General features: G+C 39.7%; 1 protein-coding gene across 5 annotated transcripts in view; it reads left to right on the forward strand.

Annotated features, from left to right (window-relative positions):
* The window catches only part of UBXN4 (UBX domain protein 4), a 44,078-nt gene that overhangs the window by 12,263 nt on the left and 8,441 nt on the right, over window positions 1–23,374 (forward strand). For 2 of the 5 annotated variants that reach the window (XM_065525425.1, XM_005573040.4), the window contains 8 exons: window positions 238–266; window positions 851–969; window positions 2,506–2,680; window positions 9,009–9,102; window positions 15,266–15,320; window positions 16,073–16,237; window positions 17,860–17,987; window positions 21,662–21,764. In XM_065525425.1, coding sequence (XP_065381497.1) covers window positions 238–266; window positions 851–969; window positions 2,506–2,680; window positions 9,009–9,102; window positions 15,266–15,320; window positions 16,073–16,237; window positions 17,860–17,987; window positions 21,662–21,764 — 868 coding nt within the window. Of the gene's footprint in view, window positions 1–237; window positions 267–850; window positions 970–2,505; window positions 2,681–9,008; window positions 9,103–15,265; window positions 15,321–16,072; window positions 16,238–17,859; window positions 17,988–18,444; window positions 19,974–21,661; window positions 21,765–23,374 lie in introns of those variants that run through there. The other 3 variants (XM_074008977.1, XM_074008978.1, XM_074008979.1) reach the window with 2 other exon arrangements.

Here is a 23,374-nt window from a genome sequence, read left to right on the forward strand (position 1 = left end):
AAGCGTGAGCCACCATGCCCAGCCACAAATAATTCTTTCATCTGAAAATTATAAAACAAACCAGAAAGTCTTAATGAAATAAGAATTATATTTTTCTCCTTCTACCTGATTGCTGTGAAAGACACTGGTAGTTTCAGGAAAATACTTGTGATTGGTACAGTAAATTTTATTAAAACAACTCAGTATTTAGAAAATACTTGCATTCATCTAGTAATTTTGTTTGATTTTGTTTTACAGTGAAGCCTGCCTACAGTTTTCACAAATCTGTATCCTTTCGTAAAGAATTGCTTATATATATACATTTATTTATCTTCCTTTTGGTATTTATGAAATTTAGAAATTATTCATTTTATTTAGGAAATCATACATTCTTCTTTATGGAAACTTTATTACTAAGTGTCCTCATTGTAGAAAAATATTATAGAAAATTTCAGAGATATATAAAAGTAACTCAACAGTGTAGTGCACCCCATACATTGAGATAATACATTGTAGCTAAAGATAGGCTAGGGAGTTTTAAAAATGTGAATATCTGAAAAAAATATATAGAGCAGTTGGGTTGGAATGTTACAAGTAGTTTGCAAGAGTCAGCTGGCAGCAAGATGGATGGGCAAGGAAGTTGTGATAGAGGAGAATGTAGTAGATTCTTCACTTGAATATACCTCATAAATTAATGTGTCACATGTATTAATACTACAGTTATAATGATGCAGTACTTGAAATTATTTAATAAATATGTTAGATTATGTTGTGAAAATCACAAAGATTTGTTTTCCTTTGTTACCAATAATATTTCATAAAACTATCCTTTTGTTTCACATGAATTGTTAGACTTAATTAAACTGTACAGATCCCGTAGTGTGTGTTCCATCCAGTTTCTTTATTGGAGACAGTGGAATTCCCTTGGAAGTAATAGCAGGAAGTGTTTCTGCAGATGAACTTGTTACAAGAATTCACAAAGTCCGACAGGTAAGAAGGAACAGAACTGTTATTTCTGTAAATGGTAGGTCAGGAATTGGATTTTTTTTTTTTTTTTTGAAATGAAGTCTTATTCTGTCACCCAGGCTGGAGTGCAGTGGTGTGATCTCGGCTCAACTGCAGCCTCCACCTCCCAGGTTCAAGTGATTCTCCTGCCCCAGCCTCCCAAGTAGCTGAGATTACAGGCACCATGCTGGGCTAATTTTTGTATTGTTAGTAGAGACGGGGTTTCACCTTGTTGGCCAGGCTGGTCTCAAACTCCTGACTTCAGGTGATCTGCCCACCTTGACCTTCCAAAGTGCTGAGACTACAGGCGTGAGCCATCGCACCCTTCCTGACATTGGAATATTTTTGGAGCCCCTCTGTATATTCAGGAAACTGCCGTGCCAAAAATTTTAAAAGATAGTAAGTACCGTCTTCGTCACCTGTTTTGTAAATAGCATAAAATTATAGGTGCCAGTAGCCAGTACTTAATACTTGACTGACTTCTTTACCTTTTTTTTTTTTTTTTTTTTTTTTTTTGAGACGGAGTCTTGCTTGGTCACCCAGGCTGGAGTGCAGTGGCGTGATCTCGGCTCACTGCAAGCTCCGCCACCCGGGTTAACGCCATTCTCCTGCCTCAGCCTCCCAAGTAGCTGGGACTACAGGCGCCCGCCGCCACGCCCGGCTAATTTTTTGCATTTTTAGTTGAGACAGGGTTTCACCATGTTAGCCAGGATGGTCTCGATCTCCTGACCTTGTGATCCGCCCGCCTCAGCCTCCCAAAGTGCTGGGATTACAGGCTACCTTTTTTTTTTTTTTTTTTTTTTTGAGATGGAGTCTCACTCTGTTGCCCAGGCTGGAGTGCAGTGGACTGATCTCAGCTCACTGCAACCTCTACCTCCCAGGTTCGAGCGATTTTTCTGCCTCAGCCTCCCCAGTGGCTGTGATTACAGGCACGTGCCACCATGCCCAGCTCAATTTTTGTATTTTTAGTAGAGACGGGGTTTTGCCATCTTGTCCAGGCTGGTCTCGAACTCCTGACCTCAAGTGATCTGCCCACCTTGACCTCCCAAAGTGCTGGAATTACAGGCATGAGCCACCATGCCCAGCCATCTTTTACCCCAATCTCAACACATAATGAACATCACCATAACTTTGTTGAAAGAGAAAGTTGCTGTCATATTAAGGCTCTAACTGTATATTGCTTAATATATTTTAAGAACTTTATACTCAGTAATTAATCATTTCTATCTACTTTGGACAAATGGCTAATAGGTTTGTAACTTTTTTCTTTGAATTCTAATTTGAGGGAAAATCAATGGTGTGTTTAACAAATCTTTTTATGGTCTTGCCAGCTTGCAGGTAAATTCCATAATGTGATTATATCATGCTTAGGATTATACATTTTGGACTCATCTGTTTATGAGCATTTCATGTTTCTCTTTTTATAGAGTATAAATTAACCTGTATTTTGGTCTCTACTGCCATGGCAAGTTTAGATTCTTATCTATTAATTAAAATCCAATTTATTTATTTTCTCCCTAGATGCATTCGCTAAAAAGTGAAGCATTAGTAGCAAATGGCAGTCAGTCAGAAAGTTCAGTGTCTACTCCATCTGCCTCATTTGAACCTGACAACACTTGTGAAGACTCTGAGTCCAGAAATGCAGAGCTTTGTGAGATACCACCCACTTCTGATACAAAGTCAGATACTGCAACAGGTAACTTTTAATGTACCTTTTTGAGTACAATAGAAGCTCCTTCACTGCATTTTAATATTTAAATATTAATATTTTAAAAATAAATATATTGTATGTATTTTTCTTCACATTTATTTAGCTTAAAATTTAAGGATTGTATTAAATATGCGTGTCATTTAGTGGCAGAAGACGATAAAGTCAGTGAATGTCAACTTGACTCCCAAATAGTCAACAATCCAGAGGAATTGATTTATAATTTCTGCTATTGCGCTATATGCTTCAAGGAATGTCATGACACTGAGCAGTTTTATAAATCTCTCACTAGCCTAGAGAATTCTGAAAGGTTCAAATGAACTAATGTATTATATTTGGAATTGTTTTTATAGCATGTAAAAAGCTATATAAATTTAAGAAAATAGTATTATATGTATATTTTTAAATTAGAGGTAAAAGATAATTATGAAATAGAGCTTGTAGAAGTAAGAGGTGTGACTGTAAACTCATTGATAGAAAAGGCAAAAGAGAAATTTTATACTGAATTTTCGGGATTGTGGTTGGAGTTGTTTGGTGTAATGTAGCTTTGTATTAGGCTACCCAGGGGTAGATAAATCAAGATGTTAGAATATTAGTGTCCTAAAAGATGATTCTACTCCAGCATCCCACACAAATAATCATCAGGCTTTTATTTGAATGCGTTCAATGATGGGAAGCTCATTACCTTGCAGGATGCCTGTTCTGTTGTTGAACAGCTCTAGTTTTTAGAGTCTTCCTTATATTGAGCTGAAATTTGATGCCCCATAACTTCCTGTTAACATTAATGCTGCCTTGTGGAGTTACACATGACAGGTTTTGAGTATTTGAAGTACAGCTGTTTGTCTCATTTTGAAGTTTTACATCCATGGATCATTCAGCTTCTGGATGTGTACAGACCTGAGGGACTCTATTATGGATGTTCATTTAGGTCTACAACAGAATAATTACTTTAATTATATTTACCTGGATATATATCATTTCCAAAATTCTTCATTCCGTTTTCAAGATAGATTCGTGTTTCCCTCTGGTATAATATTCCTTCAGCCTGAAAATTTTCCTTTAGCATTACTTATTGTACAGCTCTGGAGTTTTCTTTATGTGAAATGACTGTGTTTCATCTTCATTCTGGAAGGATATTTTTGCTGGATATAAAAATTTTGTGTTTACAGTTACAGGTATTGTCCACCGTGTTCTGGTCTTCATAGTGTTCTATGAGAAGTCTCCACAAATTCTGATTGTTCCTCCCTGTAAGGAGTATGTTGGTTTTCTCTGGCTGCTTTCAGGATTTCTTTCTTTCTTTGGTTTTTAGCAATTTGACTGTGATATGCCTAAGTGTATTTTTCTTTGTATTTATCCTGTTTTTGGTTTGCCTAGTTTCTTGCATCTGTAAATGTGTGACTTTCACCAGGTTTGGGAAGTTTGGTCCATATATCTTGCTGGAATGAATTACATGTATATTAGGCTTCATGATATTGCCCCACAGGTTTATTTTTTTCACTCTTATTTTTTCTTCTTCTTTGGATTGGATAATTCTGTTGATCTACAAGTTCACTGACTCTTTATCATCTCCATTCTGATGTTAAGCCCATCCAGTGAATTTTTTATTTTAGATAAAATTCTGTTATACATTTTTTTAGTTCTAGGATTTCTATTTCTATCTTATTATAACTTTTTATTTTGAAATAGTTTGACTCATAAGTTACAACAGTTGTGCAGAATGAGTAGTCTTAATCTATGTTTTATTCTTTTAATTCATTTCAAGTGTATTTCCCTTTTCCTCATTGGAGTTATAATGGCTGCTTTAAAGTCCTTGTCTGACAGTTTCAATAGCTAGCTCATCTGAGGATTGGTTTGTGTTGATCACCTTTACCCTTTAGAATGGGTCACATTTTCCTTTTTGTTTATATGTCAAAAAATGCTGGATTCTATCTTGTACATTGTCGTAGACACTCTGGATTTCATTGTATTCCTGCAAAGAGTGTTGTTTTTGTTTTAGTAGACAGTTAACTTGGCTAGACTAAAACTGCAAGCTCTGGCTTATCTGAGGTGGGTAGCAGCTCTAATCTCAGTTTTTTGTAGCTTAAAAAAAAATTTTTTTTTTTTTTTTGGTCAGTTGTGGTTGTTCACACCTATAATCCCAGTGCTTTGACAGGCCAAGGTGGGCAGATTGCTTGAGCCCAGGAGTTCGAGACCAGCGTGGACAACATGGCAAAACTCTTGTCTCTACAAAAATACAAAATTAGCCAGGTGTGGTGGTACATGCCTGTAATTTCAGCTATTTAGGAGGCTGAGAGATGGGAGGGTTGCTTAAGCTGGGGAGGTTGGTACTGCAGTGAGCTGTGATCATGTCACTGCAGTCCATCCTGGGTGACAGAGCCAGACCCTGTGTCTAAAAAAAAAAATTTTTTTTTTTTTTTTTTGAGACGGTGTCTGGCTCTGTCTCCCAGGCTGGAGTGTGGTGGCACAAACACAGCTCACTATAATCTCCAACTCTTGGGCTCACGTGATCCTCCTGCTTCAGCTGCCTGAGTAGCTAGGACTCCAGGTGTGCACCACCACACCTGGCTAAATTTTTTTCTTTTTTTTTGAGACGGAATTTTGCTCTTGTTGCACAGGCTGGGGTGCAATGGCGCGATCTTGGCTCACCACAACCTCCACTTCCCGGGTTCAAGCAATTCTCCTGCCTCAGCCTACTGAGTAGCTGGGATTACAGGCATGCGCCACCACACCCGGCTAATTTTGTATTTTTAGTAGGGACGGGTTTCTCCATGTTGATCAGGCTGGTCTCAAACTCCCGACCTCAGGTCATCTGACTTGCCTTGGCTTCCCATAGTGCTGGGATTATAGGTATGAGCCACCATGGCCAGCCTAATTTTTAAATTATATTCTTTGCAGAGATGGGGTCTCACTGTGTTACTTAGGCTGTCTCAAACTCCTGTCCTCCAGTAATCCTCCTGCCTTGCCCTCTGAAAGTGCTGGGATTATAGGCATGAGCCGTTGCATCCAGGCCTGTAACTTTAAAAAAAAAAAAAAAAAAAACTTTTTATTATGGAAAATTTCAAACATATACAGAAATAGAAAAAAAAATAGTATAAGAAAACCTCATTAATCCATTGCCTAGCTTCATGGCCAATATTCTCATCTGTGCCCTCCATTCCTCTTCTTCTTCCACTTATTTAGAACAAATCTCAAGTAAAATATTTCAGTATGTATCTCTAAAATATAAGGAAGGAATATAAATCTTTTAAGATTATATATAGTTGCCTTTTAAAATAATTTTTTTTTTTTTTTTTTTTGAGACAGAGTCTCACTGTGTTGCCCAGGCTGCAGTGCAGTGGTGTGATCTCGGCTCTCTGCAACCTCCACCTCCCAGGTTCAAGTGATTCTCCTGTCTCAGCCTCCTGAGTAGCTGGGATTACAGGCATGCACCACCATGCCCGGCTAATTTTTGTATTTTTAATAGACACGGGTTTTCACCGTGTTGGCCAGGCTGGTCTCGAACTCCTGACCTCAGGTGATACGCTCACTCGCCTCAGCTCCCAAAGTGCTGGGGTTGCAGGCGTGAGCCACCGCGCCTGGCCAAAATAAATTTTAATTATGTAAATTTGCAAGCATTTCTAGAGAGAGAACAGAATAACGAACTCGAGGTACTCATCCTGCGTGAGTGATTCCTGTTACTTGGTCGTTTTTTGTTATCTGTCTCCCCGTATGACCATCTCTCCCAGGTTATTTTGAAGCAAATCTCAGGCATTTATATGCTTTCATCTTTTAAAATATCAGTATCTAAAAGATAAGAAATTTTAAAAAATAACCACAATACTATTATCAAAGCCAGAAAGTTTAATAGTAATCCTTTTTATCATCAATTATCTAGGCAATATTTATATTACACTTTTTTTTCAGTTCGATATATTGCTATTGGTTGATGTGTTTTTAAATTTAATATGTAGATTTCTGCTCTCCCTGGTAGTTTTTCCTATAGCTTTCCACATTCTGGATTTTACTGTATCCCCATGGAATTGTGTAAGATGTTCCTCTGTCCCCTTTATTCCTCTAAATTTGTAAAGCTACAGATTTGATCGGGTCAGCTTCATTATTGTTTTTGACAAGACCACTTTATAGATGATGATACATATTTCTCTCAGGAGATACATTATGCCTGTTATTCCAGTTGGCTTTTTAAGCCTAAAGGCAGAACTTCTCTTAATACATTTTTATTATTTTTTTCAGTTGTTTTAGCTTATTGAGGGTTTTTTTCAATCCAGAATTTTTTTTTTTTTCTTTTGAGACAGAGTCTCGCTCTGTCACCCAGGCTACAGTGCAGTGGTGCGATCTTGGCTCACTGCAGCCTCTGCCTCCCAAATTCAAGTGATTCTTCTGTCTCAGCCCCCTAAGTAGCTAGGATTACAAGCATCCACAACCATGCCCAGCTAATTTTTGTATTTTTAGTGGTGACGAGGTTTCATCATGTTGGGCCAGGCTGGTCTCAAACTCCTGACCTCAAATGATCCACCCACCTCGGCCTCCCGAAGTGCTGAGACTACAGGCGTGAGCCACCATACCCGACCTAGAATTTTTCATTTAGGAATTAGCAGTTAAATATGAGTGTTAATAAGCTATTTCACACAATTTTGGGTCACCCATGAAGTTACACATGGGCCAGGTACAGTGACTCATGCCTGTGATCCCAGTACTTTGGGAGGCCAAGATGACTTGAGCTCAGGAGTTCAAGACCAGCCTGGGCAGGGTGACAAAACCCAGTCTCTGCACAAAATACAAAAATTAGCCAGGCATGTTAGCATGCACTTGTAGCCCCAGCTACTAGGGAGGCTGAAGTAGGAGGATGACTTGATCCCAGGAGGCGGAGGTTGCAGTGAGCCAAGATCATGCCACTGCTCCCCAGCCTAGGCAACAGAGCTAGACCCTGTCACAGAAAAAAAAAGTTACAAATTTATATTTTACATCTTCAAGTCACTTATAAAAATACCAAAGGCAGGGAACTCTGTGACATACAATTGGAAATCTTCCTCTATATGACATCTATCCATTTCTCATTGAGTATGAGTCGTAGATTCACCTAACTGTACTCTTGTTCAACACTTTTCCCCCATCTTGTCCACAAGTTACCTTCATAAGATGTTAAATTTTTACTGATAATAAGACATGTCCTCAGCATTCATTTTATTTGCTAAAGAAAGGTGGTTAATTTCCTGTTGAGCCTCTACTGGCTGCTAGTGGTTACCGCTTCTTATCCAAGAGTTGCATTCAGTGATACACTGGTAAACGTTTGTCAGAAGTCTCTGTGGAAGCAAAGGTCCACATTTGTAGTATTTGCTAATTTCCAAGGTGTAAATACTCTCACTTTGTTGATTTCAAGCTACCTAGGTTATGCCCCTGAATGGGGAGGGGGAAGAGATATGCACCCTCGTCTCTACTTAGTCCTACTAATTATTTTTACTACTACTGTAGTAACGAAAATGCTTACCATGTGCCAGTCTCAGTTAAGTTCTAAGCATTTTACTTGTATTAACACATATTTCTTATAGCAACCATGTGAGATTACTATCCCCATTTTACTGATGAGGTACAGAGGGATTAAGAAACTTACTGAAATGACTTTGTGGCTCCAGAGTCCTTGTTTGCCAAAGACTGTAAAGAGGAATCAGGTTGGTGGCAAGTTGTAAGGAAGGGAATGATAGAGGTCTTCTAGAGCAGGCCAGGACAAAAGTCTATCTTTCAGGAAATCCTTCAAAGAAAACTAGCATAAAGAGGCTCTCTAAGGAACCACTCTGGTCAGCAGAAGCAGATTCCTTGGACCAGTGTAAGTCCAGAGCCATACCCAGGATCAAACCTGGCCTCTATTGCTCACTGCTCAATAGCCACAGCCACATTTTAATTAAAATTAGTTACAATTAAAATTTGTCCCTCACTTTCAGTAACCTCATTTTAGATGTTCAACAGCCGCGTGTCTAGTGGCTGCTGTATTAGACAGTATAGATACTGGACAGCATTGCTCTAGAGTGAAGCCTACCCATAGCCAGGCATGCCTCCTGCCGGATTGGTATTTCTTCATGTTTTACATCTGACCTTTACCTTGGTGATCTTAACTCGGTAACTGCCTTATTTCTATTTGTGAACAATTTTATCCACGTCTAAACTTTAGAATTAGTAATAGCATATTTAACTCCTCCATTTTTAGGGAAAATATATAATGTTTAAGATACAAAATTATTAACAGATGCTATAACCTAGATTTATTCCTTTAAAAAGTTGCATTAAATGCAGTATTCTTATTTCTTTTTATTTAATAATTAAGGAGGAGAAAGTGCAGGCCATGCCACTTCCTCTCAGGAGCCTAGTGGATGCTCAGATCAGAGACCTGCAGAGGACCTCAACATCAGAGTGGAAAGGTTTGCTCTTCTTTTTGCAAATAGCATTTTGTTTAAGAAGACAGTGGTTTTCAGTTGTTTCATTAATTTGAATTAAAACTAAAGTTATGAAGTTTTAGAATTCTGAGCTGAAATTTTTGATCACCTAATTTGTATTTTTAAACATTACACTCTAAAACTTTTCTTCTTTTTTTTTTTTTTTTTTGTTTTTTTTTGTTTTGTTTTGTTTTTTTTTTTGAGACGGAGTCTCGCTGTGTCACCCAGGCTGGAGTGCAGTGGCCGGATCTCAGCTCACTGCAAGCTCCGCCTCCCGGGTTCACGCCATTCTCCAGCCTCAGCCTCCCGAGTAGCTGGGACTACAGGCGCCCGCCGCCTCGCCCGGCTAGTTTTTTGTATTTCTTAATAGAGACGGGGTTTCACCGTGTTAGCCAGGATGGTCTCGATCTCCTGACCTCGTGATCCGCCCGTCTCGGCCTCCCAAAGTGCTGGGATTACAGGCTTGAGCCACCGCGCCCGGCCCTAAAACTTTTCTATATGTCTGAAGTCACCAGTCAGCTTTTGGTCTGATCATTCTAAGAATCCCCTTTTTATTTTTTATTTTTATTTTTATTTTTATTTTTATTTTTTTTTCTTTTTTTTTTTTTTTTAAATTTATTTATTATTATTATACTTTAAGTTGTAGGGTACATGTGCATAACGTGCAGGTTTGTTACATATGTATACTTGTGCCATGTCGGTGTGCTGCACCCATCAACTCATCATTTACATCAGGTATAACTCCCAATGCAATCCCTCCCCCCTCCCCCCTCCCCATGACAGGCCCCTGTGTGTGATGTTCCCCTTCCTGAGTCCAAGTGATCTTATTGTTCAGTTCCCACCTATGAGTGAGAACATGCGGTGTTTGGTTTTCTGTTCTTGTGATAGTTTGCTAAGAATGATGCAGCCATCAAAAAGGATGAGTTTGCATCCTTTGTAGGGACATGGATGCAGCTAGAATCCCCTTTTTAATGGTATTTTGGTACATGGGTGTTTCCATCTGTCACTTCTGCTTTTATCTCTTTATGCCATAAGGATAAAAAGCTCCCGATGGGCAAGAACTTCAGCTCATTTTATGACTATGTACTGAGCTTGAGTTCTGCATAAGTGGATGTCTACTAAATGGCATTTTTCATTAGTTGGTCTAATAATCAGATACAAATTTCTGGCTCTTTGTAGTTTCTAGTATTTTTAATGATACAATAATTGTCAAATCATAGTCTTTTATTACAGACGTGCACCACCACACCCGGCTAATTTTTTTTGTATATTTAGTGGTGACAGGGTTTCACCATGTTGGCCAGGCTGATCTTGAACTCCTGACTTCAGATGATCTGCTTGCCTTGGCCTCCCAAAGTGCTGGGATTACAGGCATGAGCCACCGCACCTGGCCTGTTATGGTTTTTTGTTTGTTTGTTTTTGAGATGAAGTCTGGCTCTGTTTCCAGGCTGGAGTGCAGTGGTGTGATCTCGGCTCACTGCAACCTCCTCCTCCCAGTTCAAGTAATCCTCATACCTCAGCTTCCTGAGTATCTGGGATTACAGGTGTGCGCCACCGTGACTGGCTAATTTTTGTATTTTTAGTAGAGACGGTTTTGCCATGTTGGCCAGGCTGGTCTCGAACTCCTGGCCTCGGGTGATCCTCTGGCCTTGGCCTCTCAAAGTGCTGAAATTACAGGCTTGAGCCACCATGTCCGGCCAGGATATGCAATGTTTTATTAAAGCTAACAGATGTGAAATAGGAATCTTTTAACGAATCTTTAGTTAAAATGCATTATTTTTTTAATTTCATTATAGTTTCCCCCCCTGCCCGAGACGGAGTTTTGCTCTTTCCCCCAAGCTGGAGTGCAGTGGCACAATCTCGGCTCACTACAACCTCCACCTCCTGGATTCAAGCGATTCGCCTGCCTCAGCCTCCCAAGTAGCTGAGATTACAGTTGCCCACCACCACGCCTGGCTAATTTTTGTATTTTTAGTAGAGACGGGGTTTCACCATGTTGACCAAGCTGGTCTCGAACTCCTGACCTCAGGTGATCCTCCCGCCTCGGCCTCCCAAAGTGCTGGAATTACGGGCATGAGCCACCATGCCCAGCCATGTCATTATGTTTAAAATGGGCAGAATTATCTGGCAAAGATAATACGTAGTACCATGAATTCCAGTCTTTTTATTTGGATAAGTTTCAAACCTCAATGTTGAAGAAATAGTGTAATGACCACCTTTCAATTTTTTTCTTTTTTTTTTTTTCTTCTGATTCATTTGAAAGTTGCAGACATAATTTCACTTCATGCCTAGATACCTCAGCATGCATCTCCTAGGAAGACATTGGCTGAGGGTCTGTGGGCTTTGAGCAAGGACTCCAGCCTAGGCCAGGACCTGGGGATCTGTGCTCACAGACCCATGTCCTGCCCCCTTCTGGCACCCAGGCAGGCATAGTGACCATTAATAAGTAGATGCCAGCCAGGCACAGTGGCTCACGCCTGTATGGTGGATCAACTGAGGTCAGGAGTTTGAGACCAGCCCGAGCAACATGGTGAAACCCTGTCTCTACTAAAAATACAAAAATTACCTGACATAGTGGTGGGTGCCTGTAATCTCAGCTACTCAGGAGGCTGAGGCAGGAAAATTGCTTGAATCCAGGAGGTAGAGATTGCAGTGAGCTAAGATTATGTCATTGCACTCCAGCCTGGGCAACAAGAGAGAAAATCCATCTCCAAAAAAAAAAAAGTCAATGCCCAAATGTAGAAGTGATGGAACAGTTTGTTACTAAATTAGATGCAGTGTAGCTTTTCACCCAGATTAAAACAAACTTCCATTTGTATTTCTCAGAAGAAAATTCTACAAATGGTCTGTAAATATATTTATACACCATTTTCAGATGGTGTATATTTTCAGATATAAACACAATACCATTATCATACCCGAGAAATTCTAAATTGATACAGTAAGATTATCTAATTTGTTGTTCAAATTCAGATTTCCCAGTTGCTCCAATAATGGCCTTTTTAACTTTTTTTTCCTTGATTCAAGATCCAGTCAAGGATTGTTCATTGCATTTAGTTTAGGCTCTAAATCCAACGCATTTCTATTCTTGTTTGCATTTTTGATGATTTAGACATTTTGAAGAGTCTAGGTTAGTTGTTTCTACAATGTCCTTTGATCTGGTCCCTGTTCTATCATTAGATTCAGATTAAACTCTGATAAGAACATTACCAAGATAATGTTTTGTCCTTTCCATTACTCATATCAGGAGACAAGTAATACCAGATGTATGCGTTATTGGAAATGTAAAGTTTATGTGGTTAGGATAGTATCTGTTCGGTACCCTTTTCATTTTCTAATATATAAGTTGTCTATGGGGTGATTCTTTGAAACGGTAACTATCCTACTGCTTAAAAACTTTCACCCACTAGTTTCGGCATTCATTGATTTTTGCTGTAATCACCTATTTCATTGATGTTTAAAAATTGTGGTATTTTTCTCATTCTATTTTTTCTACATTATCAGCTAGCATTCTTCTGTAGAGAAATGCTTTCATCTGTCCCCTCTACTTTCCATCTGCTCACCCCCGCTGCCTTTTTCCAGTAAACTACTTATTGGACACCAGCACCCAGATGAAGGAATAGAAAATTACCAGTGCTCGTCTGGCGCAGTGGCTCACGCCTGTAATCCCAGCACTTTGGGAGGCTGAGGTGGGCAGGTCACTTGAGATCAGGAGTTCGAGACCAGCCTTGCCAACATGGTACAACCTTGTCTCCACTAAAAATACAAAAATTAGCCGGGCGTGGTGGTGTGCATCTGTAGTCCCAAGCTACTGAGAAGTCTGAGGTAGGAGAATCACTTGAACCCGGGAGGCAGAAGTTGCAGTGAGCCGAGATCATGCCACTTCACTTCTGGGCAACAAAGTGAGACCTTGTCTCAAAAAAAAAAAAAAAAAAGAAAGAAAATTAACAGTACCTAACCAGCTTTCCTTATGCCCCTTTCCAATTATGGATTCCCTCTGTAAGATGATCACTATCCTGAATCTAACACTGTAGGTTAGTCTGTTTGTGAACTTTGTGATGGAATCATCCAACATGTATTTTTGTGTTTGATCTCCTTTGTTTAGCTTTGTATTTTGAGGCTTATCCATGTTGCATGTTGCGGTAATTGGTGCACTCTCACTACTTTATAGTATTCTATTTGACTCTACTATGATTTATTAATCCATTCTACTGTTGGTGGGTATTAGGATTGTTTTCTGTTTGGGGCTATTTGAATGGAACTGCTATGAGGAACATTCTTGTATATGTCTTGGTGAACGTGTGTACACATTTCTTCGGGGCATATATATATATGAAAAGCAGGAATTTCTGGGTTACAGATACTGATCAAACAGCTTTCCAAAGTGGTTAAGCCAATTTACAGTTTCCCTTAGCAGTTAAGACATGTCACAGATGCTTTTTTTTCTCTCATGTGTTACTATCCATTTCTCTATTCTTTTTGGTGCACAAATTGCCCCAAATTTGACTTGTTGGAATCCCCTTCATATTGGGTCTTCTGGCTTTTTGACATGTCTCCAACATTCCTTGAGTACTCACTCCTTTGATTGCTGGCACACATTGTTCAGCTGAGTTCTAATAAATGTATATACCAAACACTTTTAGAGAAAATACCATTTTTCATTTTAAAAAATGAAATATAATTCACTACCATGAAATTGAAAGTGTACAATTCAGTGAGTTTTAGTATATTCACAAGGTTGTGCATCCATTACCACTGTCTAATTTCAGAATCATTATATTATTTTTTAATTTTTTAATTTTTTTGAGATAGAGTCTCGCTCTGTTGCCCAGGCTGGAGTGCAGTGGCACCATCTCAGCTCACTGCAACCTCCGCCTACCGGGTTCAAGTGATTCTCCTGGCTCAGCCTCCTGAGAAGCTGGGATTACAGGCGCACACCACCACGCCCGGCTATTTTTTGTATTTTTAGTGGAGACAGGGTTTCACCGTGTTGATCAGGCTAGTCTCAAACTCCTGACCTCATAATCTGCCCAACTCGGCCTCCCAAAGTGCTGGGATTACAGGCATGAGCCACCGTGCGTGGCCTATTTTATTAGTTTTTGAGATGGGATTTCATTATGTTGCATGCTACCATACTCAGGTAATTTTGTATTATTTATTTATTTATTTTTTCCTGAGGCAGAGTCTCACTCTCTCGCCCAGGCTGGAGTACAGTGGCATCATCTCAGCTCACTGCAACCTCCGCCTCCTGGCGGTTTGAGCCAGGTTTGAGCCACCGTGCCCGGCCTAATTTTTTATTTTTTGTAAAGATGGGGTCTCAAGTTGTTGCCCAGACTGGTTTCAAACTCCAGGGCTTAGGCCGTCCTCCTGCCTCAGCCTCCTGCAGTGCTGTGATTACAGATGTGAGCCACCACACCCAGCCTCCATTTGTTTGTTTGTCTGTTTCAGACAGGGATCTCCCTTTGTCACCCAGGCTGGAATGCGGTAGCGAGAAAGTGGCTCACTGCAGCCTCGACCTCCCAGCTCAAGCAATTCTCTCACCTCAGCCCCGATAGACAGGGTTTTGCCATGTTGCTCAGGCTGGTCTTTAGCTCAAGAGATCCAACCACCTCGGCCTCCCAAAGTGTTGGGATTACAGGCATGAGCCACTGTGCCCGGCCTCCATTCATTTTTAATTGATGAACTTCTTACAGTTGAGAATCAAGTTGGTGTTAGTAATTTAGTATTAATAATTTGCTGGCCTTAAGTTTTTGTTTTTATTTTTACAGTTTTTTTGTTTTGTTTTTACTATAGTGCTATTTACTTTTATATAAGGAGTAGAGCATTTATCAGTCACTGATTTATATATTTGCTTGAAAATGTATTTGTAGATTTTAAAGTCAGTATCAGGTAAATCAGAAGGAAAAAGGCAAACTAATCATAAGTGGGAAGTGAGGCATTTAGACTGAAGCTAGGCTTCTGATGGGCTCTCGTTGACTCCAGGATTTCTTTAGGAGCCTGAAGCCAGGCAGATAAATTGTTGCTTGCTTTTTGTTTGTTTATTTCTCCAATTGTTTTAGCTAAATCCATCTCCTAAATATGTTTTATATTAATATGATGTGTCTCAATTAATGTGGTGTTTTTTTGTTTTGTTTTGTTTTAAATACAGACTAACAAAAAAACTTGAAGAAAGGAGAGAAGAGAAAAGAAAAGAGGAAGAACAGGTAAAGTTCATGCAGTTAGCATTGTTTTATCTTGTCATTAACTGAGGTTATGATTGATTATTCTATTCAGTGTGGCAGGCCTAGGGTGACTTCCTAGTTTTAGTTCAGTGTTGCAGCACTATGAAGATAATTCCTATCTGTTTTCTCTAGTAGAGTCATAGGATATACATTTTTTGTGTTCTTTCCGTAAATTGCTACGAATAAATTAGACCATGCTTTTTCCCTCTGAAATGATTTTTTTATACTAAGAATAAAGGAACTGGAGCAAAAATTGTTTGGCTTGAGGCAGAACAAAGTTTTAGTTCATTTTTGTGAAAAAATGTGTAGACATTTTGCTGAATTTTTCCTCTCCTGTTAAGCATTCTAGTACATGGTTCGTTTTTCTCACCACATGTACCTAACTGTGTAGCATTTCTTTGGAGTTCTAATATAGGAAGGTTACCATTTCATTCAAGCCAAATACATGACCACCATCTTGTCCCTGAAGGGTAATATATTTAACCTCATGACTAAAGGCCTGTAATTATGCTTACCTTCAACTTACGCTGACTACATTATTATCTTAACAGACCACTGGCAGTGATTTGTAGATTGATAGACATTTGAGCATTAACCATGCCATTAATAAAAACTCGTCTAGACTTACATTTTATGAAGTTTTATTTTTTTAACTGCAGTTTTCCTTACATTCAAAATATCTGGGGCAGATTTTCAAGTTGTTTTTGGATCATAAAACTTTTTCTTTAATTCAGAGAGAGATTAAGAAGGAAATTGAGAGGAGAAAAACTGGAAAAGAAATGTTGGATTATAAAAGAAAACAAGAAGAAGAATTAACAAAAAGAATGTTGGAGGAAAGAAACAGAGAAAAGGCAGAAGATAGGGCAGCTCGAGAACGTATAAAACAGCAGATTGCATTGGTAAGTCTTAAGTTTCTAGACATTCATGAAATTGTTTTTCTGTGCACAGTAGCTTTAGATTACTACTAGACTGTGCACACAGAAATAGTAGTTTTTAGTGACTCATAGACTACCAATGATGAGCTTCCTTTTATTAGAAATTGTAAATGAATTAAAATAGTTAAGATTAACATTGAGTTGATTTTTTTCAAAGTGATTTTTATTCATATTTTTTTAATTTATGACTTTTATCAGTATTCAGAAAGCAGCTTTTAAAGATTCCCTGGAAAATAAGCTAAGTACCTAGTAGTCTTCTCTAATCACAGGCACACTTTTTTGCAACATTCAGAGGATTTAGGCACATCATAAAGCTTACTTTGCAACAATTGCTTTTAGAATTCATCAGCTGCAATACATAGTAAAACCATCCCACCAGGTGTGGCTCATGCCTGTAATCCCAGCACTTTGGGAGGCCGAGGCAGGCTGATCACCTGAGGTCGAGAGTTCAAGACTTGCCTGGCCCATATGATGAAACCCGTCTCTACTAAAAATACAAAAATTAGTCGGGTGTGGTGGTGGGCGCCTGTAATCCCAGCTACTTGGGAGGCTGAGGCAGGAGAATCACTTGAACCCGGGAGGTGGAAATTGCAGTAGGCTGACATCGTGCTATTATACTCCAGCCTGGGCAACAAAAAGCGAAACTCCATCCCAAAAAAAAGAAAGAAAGAAAGGAAACCATCCGTACCTTAATATTTTTTGTTCATTTGGTCAGTCAACAAGTTTTTGTTGAGCATTCATTATTTATTTATTTTTGAGATGGAGTTTTAGTCTTGTTGCCCAGGCTGGAGTGCAACGGTGCAATGTCGGCTCACTGCAACCTCCGCCTCCTGAGTTCAAGCAATTCTCCTGTCTTAGCCTCCCAAGTAGCTGGAATTACAGGCGCATGCCAACATGCCTGGCTAAATTTTGTATTTTTAGTAGAGACGGGGTTTCATCACATTGGTCAGGCTGGTCTCGAACTCCTGACTTAAGGCGATCCACCCACCTTGGCCTCCCAACGTGCTAGAATTACAGGCCCAGCATTTATTATGTGCCAGACCTCCTTCCAGTCTTGGAGATACAATAGTGAGCAAATTCCTGTCCTTGTTTCCTTAATAATAATTCTGGTCTCCGACAGTTGATAAAACTAAAAAGTAACAGTTCCAGAATGTTAAAGTTTGCATATGGTGTTAGAGATTTCAGGCAGCAAGGCACAGTGGCTCACAACTGTCATCCCAGAATTTTAGGAGACCGAGGTGGAAGGATTGCTTGAAACCAGGAGTACGAGACCAGCCTGGGCAACAAAGCTGCCCAGAGGTGGTGTAGAGACCCCACCTCTACAAGAAAAGAAAAAAATTAGCTGGGCATGGTGGCATGCACCTGTAGTCCCAGCTACTCTGGAAGCTGAGGTGGGAGGATTGCTTGAGCCCAGGTGTTCAGAGGCTGCAGTGAGCTATGATTATGCCACTGCACTCCAGCCTTGATGACAGAGCAAGACCCTGTCTCTTAATAAAAAAAAGAATTCCATGCATATTTGTGTTCGGAATTGTGTGAATTGACCATTCTGGCAGTAAAGCTAATTGGTTTTTAACAATGTTTTAAAGGACCGTGCAGAGAGAGCTGCTCGTTTTGCAAAGACAAAGGAAGAAGTAGAGGCTGCCAAAGCTGCTGCCTTGCTAGCCAAACAGGCAGAAATGGAAGTCAAGAGGGAATCTTATGCAAGAGAAAGAAGGTACTTTATTTCATGCTGAAATATCTCTCCACATAGGGGCTGAGGAGAATGATTACAGGCGGTTTTTAACACTGATGTGTACTGTGGTTATAAGCAGTCAATTCCAGAGGGACATATTGATTAATTTGACAGCTCCCAATGATATCTATCATTTCGTGTTAGTGTACACTAAAAAAGTACTACATAAATAACTTTAAAAGGGCCCAATAAATGTCTGTTTTCCAAAGACAGAAATGATTTGTAACCAAATGAATATAATGTTTATCTCATACGTATTAGGATTCTTCAGTTGTCAGAATCCCCCATCAGATAGTTTTAAGCAAAAGAGGAAACACGTTGGCTCTGCAGTTCAGAAATCCAAGGGTGAATTTGGTTAGGCATGGCTGTTTCCAGTGATCTAAAGGATATCATTAAAATTTCTCTCTCTCTTTTTAATTCTTGGTTTCTTCTGTTTTAGCTTCATTCTCAGAGAAACTCTCCATGGTGTCAGGAGAGCCCAGCACCTCCTGGCACTTTCAGGACCTTGAATTCACGATCCCAGACAGAAGAGATTAACCTTTTCTCTCTCATGCTTGTATTGAGAATGAGAATTCTGATTGCCCCTGTTTGGATCATGTGGCCACCTTCAGACTAGTCAGTGTCCACATGTGTGGGCCCTCTGGTTGGAGGAGGTGACATGTCCAACCCTGTGGCGAAGGAGGTGGGGGAAATGTTACTGATAATTATACCAGAATGAATGACACATAGCAGGGTCAGAAGGCAGTTGCCAAAACAAAAATATGTTGAAAAGACAAAAAAAGTTTAGATTTCCAGTACACCTTGCTAGTTGGATTATGGTTAATACTTATTGTCTTCTCTGCCTTTTCATATTTCCATATTGGACAGGTGACAAGTAGTATTTTGTAATCAGAAAAATTATTTTCTAAAATTAATTTTCCAAAAATAATGAAGTAATAAATTTAACAAAAGTGTAAGATTTGTGTGCTAAAAATGACAAAACATTGTTGAAAGATTTAAGACCTAAATACATGGAAAGTATCCTATGTTCATAGATAAGAATACTTAATATTGTTAAGATGATAATCCTCCCCAAACTGATCTATAGAGTCAACATTCCTACCAAAATTCCAGCTGGCTTTTTTCCATAAATTATAAACCTAAAATTCATATGGAAATGCAAAAAACACAATAGTTAATCTGGAAAATGAAGATGGATGACTCATACTTCCCGATTTTCAAACTTACTACAAAGCATACAATGATGTAATGATATAAGGTGAACGTATGGACCAGTGTAATAGAATGGAGTCTCTAGAAATAAACCCTTGCATTTATGAACTGTTTATTTTTGAAAAGGGTACCAAGACTATTGAGTGGGAAAGAAGAATCTTTTCAACAAAAGGTGCTTGGACAACTGAATAGCTACATGCAAAATAATGAATTTGGACCTTTACCTCACACCACGTACAAAATTAACTCAATGGATCATCTACTAAAAAGTAAAACTGTATAAAATATGTATTCTTAGAGGAAAAAAGAGGAGTATATTTTTGTGATCTAGGAGTAGCCAATAGATTGTTAGACATGGCACTAAAAGCACAGGAACAAAATTTAAAAATAGATAAATCAGACTTCATCAAAATTTAAAACTTTTGTGCTTTGAAGGATATCATCAAGAAACAACTGACTGGGCGCAGTGGCTCACGCCTGTAATCCCAGCACTTTGGGAGGCCAAGGCGGGCGGATCACGAGGTCAGGAGATCAAGACCATCCTGGCCTACACGGTGAAACCCTGTCTCTATTAAAAATACAAAAATTAGCCAGGCGTGGTGGCACATACCTGTAATCCCAGCTACTTGGGAGGCTGAGGCAGGAGAAGCACTTGAACCCGGGAGTTGGAGGTTGCAGTGAGCCAGGATTGCCACTACACTCTAGCTTGGCAACAGAATGAGACTCCGTCTCAAAAAAACAAAAAAAAATTAAAAACTGCAAAGAAGCTGGGCGTGGTGGCTCACGCCTGTAATCCCAGCACTTTGGAAGACTGAGGCAGGCGGATCAGTTAAGGCCAGGAGTTCAAAACCAGCCTCGCCAACATGGCAAAACCCCGTCCCTACTGAAAATACAAAAATTAACTAGGCATAGTGGTGCACACCTGTAATCCCAGCTACTCGAGAGGCTGAAGCATGAGAATCGCTTGAACCAGGGAGGCAGAGGTTGTAGTGAACCGAGATCGTGCCACTGCACTCCAGCCTGGGTGACAGAGTGGGACTCTGTCTCAAAAAAAAAAAAAGAGTGCAAAGAACAACCCATAGAATTGGAGAAAATATTTGCAAATCATATATTTGATAAGAGACTTGTGTTTAGATTATAAAAAGAACCTATGACTCAATTATAAAGACACCCAGTTCAAATATGTGGAAAGGATTTGAATAGACATTTCTCCAAGGAAGATACACAAATGGCCAGTAAGCACATGAAAAAATGTTCAACATCATTAGTCATTAGGGAAATCAAGTCAAACCCACAATGAGATACTATTTCACACCCACTAAGTATGCCTACATGTAAAGAGAAAGTAGTAAGTGTTTGTGAGGATGTGGATAATTGGGAACCTTTCTGTGTTACTGGTGGGATTGTAAAATGATATAGCCACCTTGGAAAACAGTTTGCTAGTAACGCAAAATGTTAAGCATAGTGTTATCATAGGACCCAGCAGTTCTACAGCAGCAGTTTATACGCAGTTTATATCCAAGAGAATTGAAAACACCCACACAAAAACCTGTACATGAGTATTCCTAGCAGCATTAGTCAAAATAGCTAAAATGTGTTGTTAACCCAAATGTCCAGCAACTGAAGAATGTGTAAACTGTATCTCATACAACAAAGTTTTTCAGCAATAAGAATAAGAACTGATACATGCAACAACATGGGTGAACCTTGAAAATACAATTTCCATGAAAAAAACAAGTTACAAAGGTCACATACTGTATGATTCTATTATATGACATGCCCAAAATAGACAAATTCATAGTAGATTAGTGGTTGCCAGGGTCTGGAGGAGGGAGATATGGGGAGTGACTGCTAACGGGGTTGGAGTTCCTTTTTGGCATGATGCAAATGTTCTGGAATTAGATAATGGTGATAGTTGCACAATTCTGAATATATTTAAAAACCACTGAATTGTACACTTTAAAAGGCTTAATTTTTGTTTATTTGAGACAGTCTCGCTCTGTTGCCCAGGCTGGAGTGCAGCGGCGTGATCTTGGCTTACTGCAACCCATGTCTCCCGGGTACAAGCAATTCTCCCTGCCTCAGCTTCCTGAGTAGCTGGGATTACAGGCATACACCAGCATGCCCAGCTAATTTTTGTATTTTTTAGTAGAGAGAGGGTTTTGCCATGTTGGCCCAGCTGGTCTTGAACTCCTGACCTCAGGTGATCTGCCCACCTTGGACTCCCAAAGTGCTGGGATTATAGGCGTGAGCTACAGCACCCAGCCTAAAAGGGTTAATTTTTTAAGATGAATCTCAGTAAAGCAGTTATTAACAAATAAAAAGATCTGATATGGTGGAAAAAACTATTGTCATTGCATATTTCCACTTCCATTTTCTGTAACTTAGTGATATTGTTAATATACAGAGGTGAAGATTGTGACTTTAGTTTTCTTTTTTGATAGCACTGTTGCAAGAATTCAATTCCGTCTTCCTGATGGTTCTTCCTTTACAAATCAGTTCCCTTCTGATGCTCCTCTGGAAGAGGCAAGGCAGTTTGCTGCACAGGTAAATTTATGTCTTGAGTTGTAGTAAAAATAGATGTATAGGTTACTAAATTATAGGAAGGGAAAATTTCAAAGCAGAAGTTGAATGTGAATAAATTGTGACCTCTCCAGGAGGGAGGCACAAGACACCTCTGAGATATTGTGGAAATTCTGTTGTGTGTTAGTGCATATGGGAGTAACATATCTGCTTTGTGTGCAGAAGTAGGAATTTGCTGATACTGTACAATAGGTCCTGGGAACTTTTCTTTTTTAAAATTTTTTGAGACAGGATCTCACTGTGTTGCCTAGGCCAGAGTGCAGTGGTGCGATCACAGCTCCCTGCAGCCTCAACTTCCTGGGCTCAAGCGACCCTCCCACCTCAGCCTCCCAAGTAGCTGGAACTTACAGATACTGCCATGCCTTGCTAATTTTTGTACTTTTTGTAGAGACAGGGTTTCACCATGTAGCCAGGCTGGTCTTGAACTCCTGGGCTCAAGCATTCCTCCCACCTCAACCTTGCAATGTGTTGAGATTTACAGGCGTGAGCCACCTAGCCCAGCCACTGGGAACTTTTTTCACTGATTAGTAGACTTATTGGAGGAGTGACAAGCAAGTAGATTTCCCGAAGGTCTAATGTGAGGGAGTTGTCCCACTACCCTGAAATGTAAGCAGTTTTTCTCAGTCCTCTCTCCATTTCCTACAGATTGCTTAGGGGCTGGTCATTTTCCTACGATCTACCTGTTGGCTAAGCAAAAAGAGGCAGTAAACTTTATTGACAATAGTATCTTCTTCAGGAATTTACTTCCAAAAGGTGGCTTTACTCAAAATCTGAATGGAGTATCTTAAGATATAAGTAGTTTTCAATTTGTTTTTATTTCCTGATTGATTCCTTATTCAAAATGGATTCTGAGTATCAGATGTCCTTTGAGTTCTAGGCTCATTATATGTATCAGTATTTTTTTCATATATATAACTTCAAGGTTAAAATTAGGGAGTTGGATTCAGATCTTTCCACCAGACCTTTTCTCCCCATTTTGGGCTTCTTACTTACAGGTTTCAAGAGAAGGACACCTCAAGCTGTTCACCTTCTTGCACTGGTGAATTAGGCTAGACAATGTAAACATTGATTTTAAAAACTGTTTCCCCCTAAGCTTTATAGTAGAAACAGTCCCAAATAGACGCTTTCATTCTTCTTTTGTCTTGGAGCCTCCCACAATGTGTCCCCTATCCTGAGTTTCACTGCTGTTGCCACAGGTAAATGAAGAAGGGACTACATGGGGAAAAGAGATCTTTGATCACATTTGTCCTATTAAAACTCCACCTCAGGCCGGGCATGGTAGCTCATGCCTGTAATCCCTGCGCTTTGGGAGACCGAGGTGGGAGGATCACGAGGTCAGGAGTTCAAGACTAGCCTGACCAACATGGTGAACCCCTGTCTATTCTAAAAATACAAAAATTAGCCGGATGTGGTAGTGTGCGCCTGTAATCCCAGCTACTCGGGAGGCTAAGGCAGGAGAATCGCTTGAACCCAGGAGGCGGAGGTTGCAGTGAGCTGAGATTGCACCACTGCACTGAAGTCTGTGGGACAGAGCAAGATTCCATCTCAAAAAAAAACAAAAAGCAGGCTGGGCG

The sequence above is a fragment of the Macaca fascicularis genome, chromosome 12 (assembly GCF_037993035.2).
Source record: "Macaca fascicularis isolate 582-1 chromosome 12, T2T-MFA8v1.1".
Taxonomy (NCBI): Eukaryota; Metazoa; Chordata; class Mammalia; order Primates; family Cercopithecidae; genus Macaca; species Macaca fascicularis.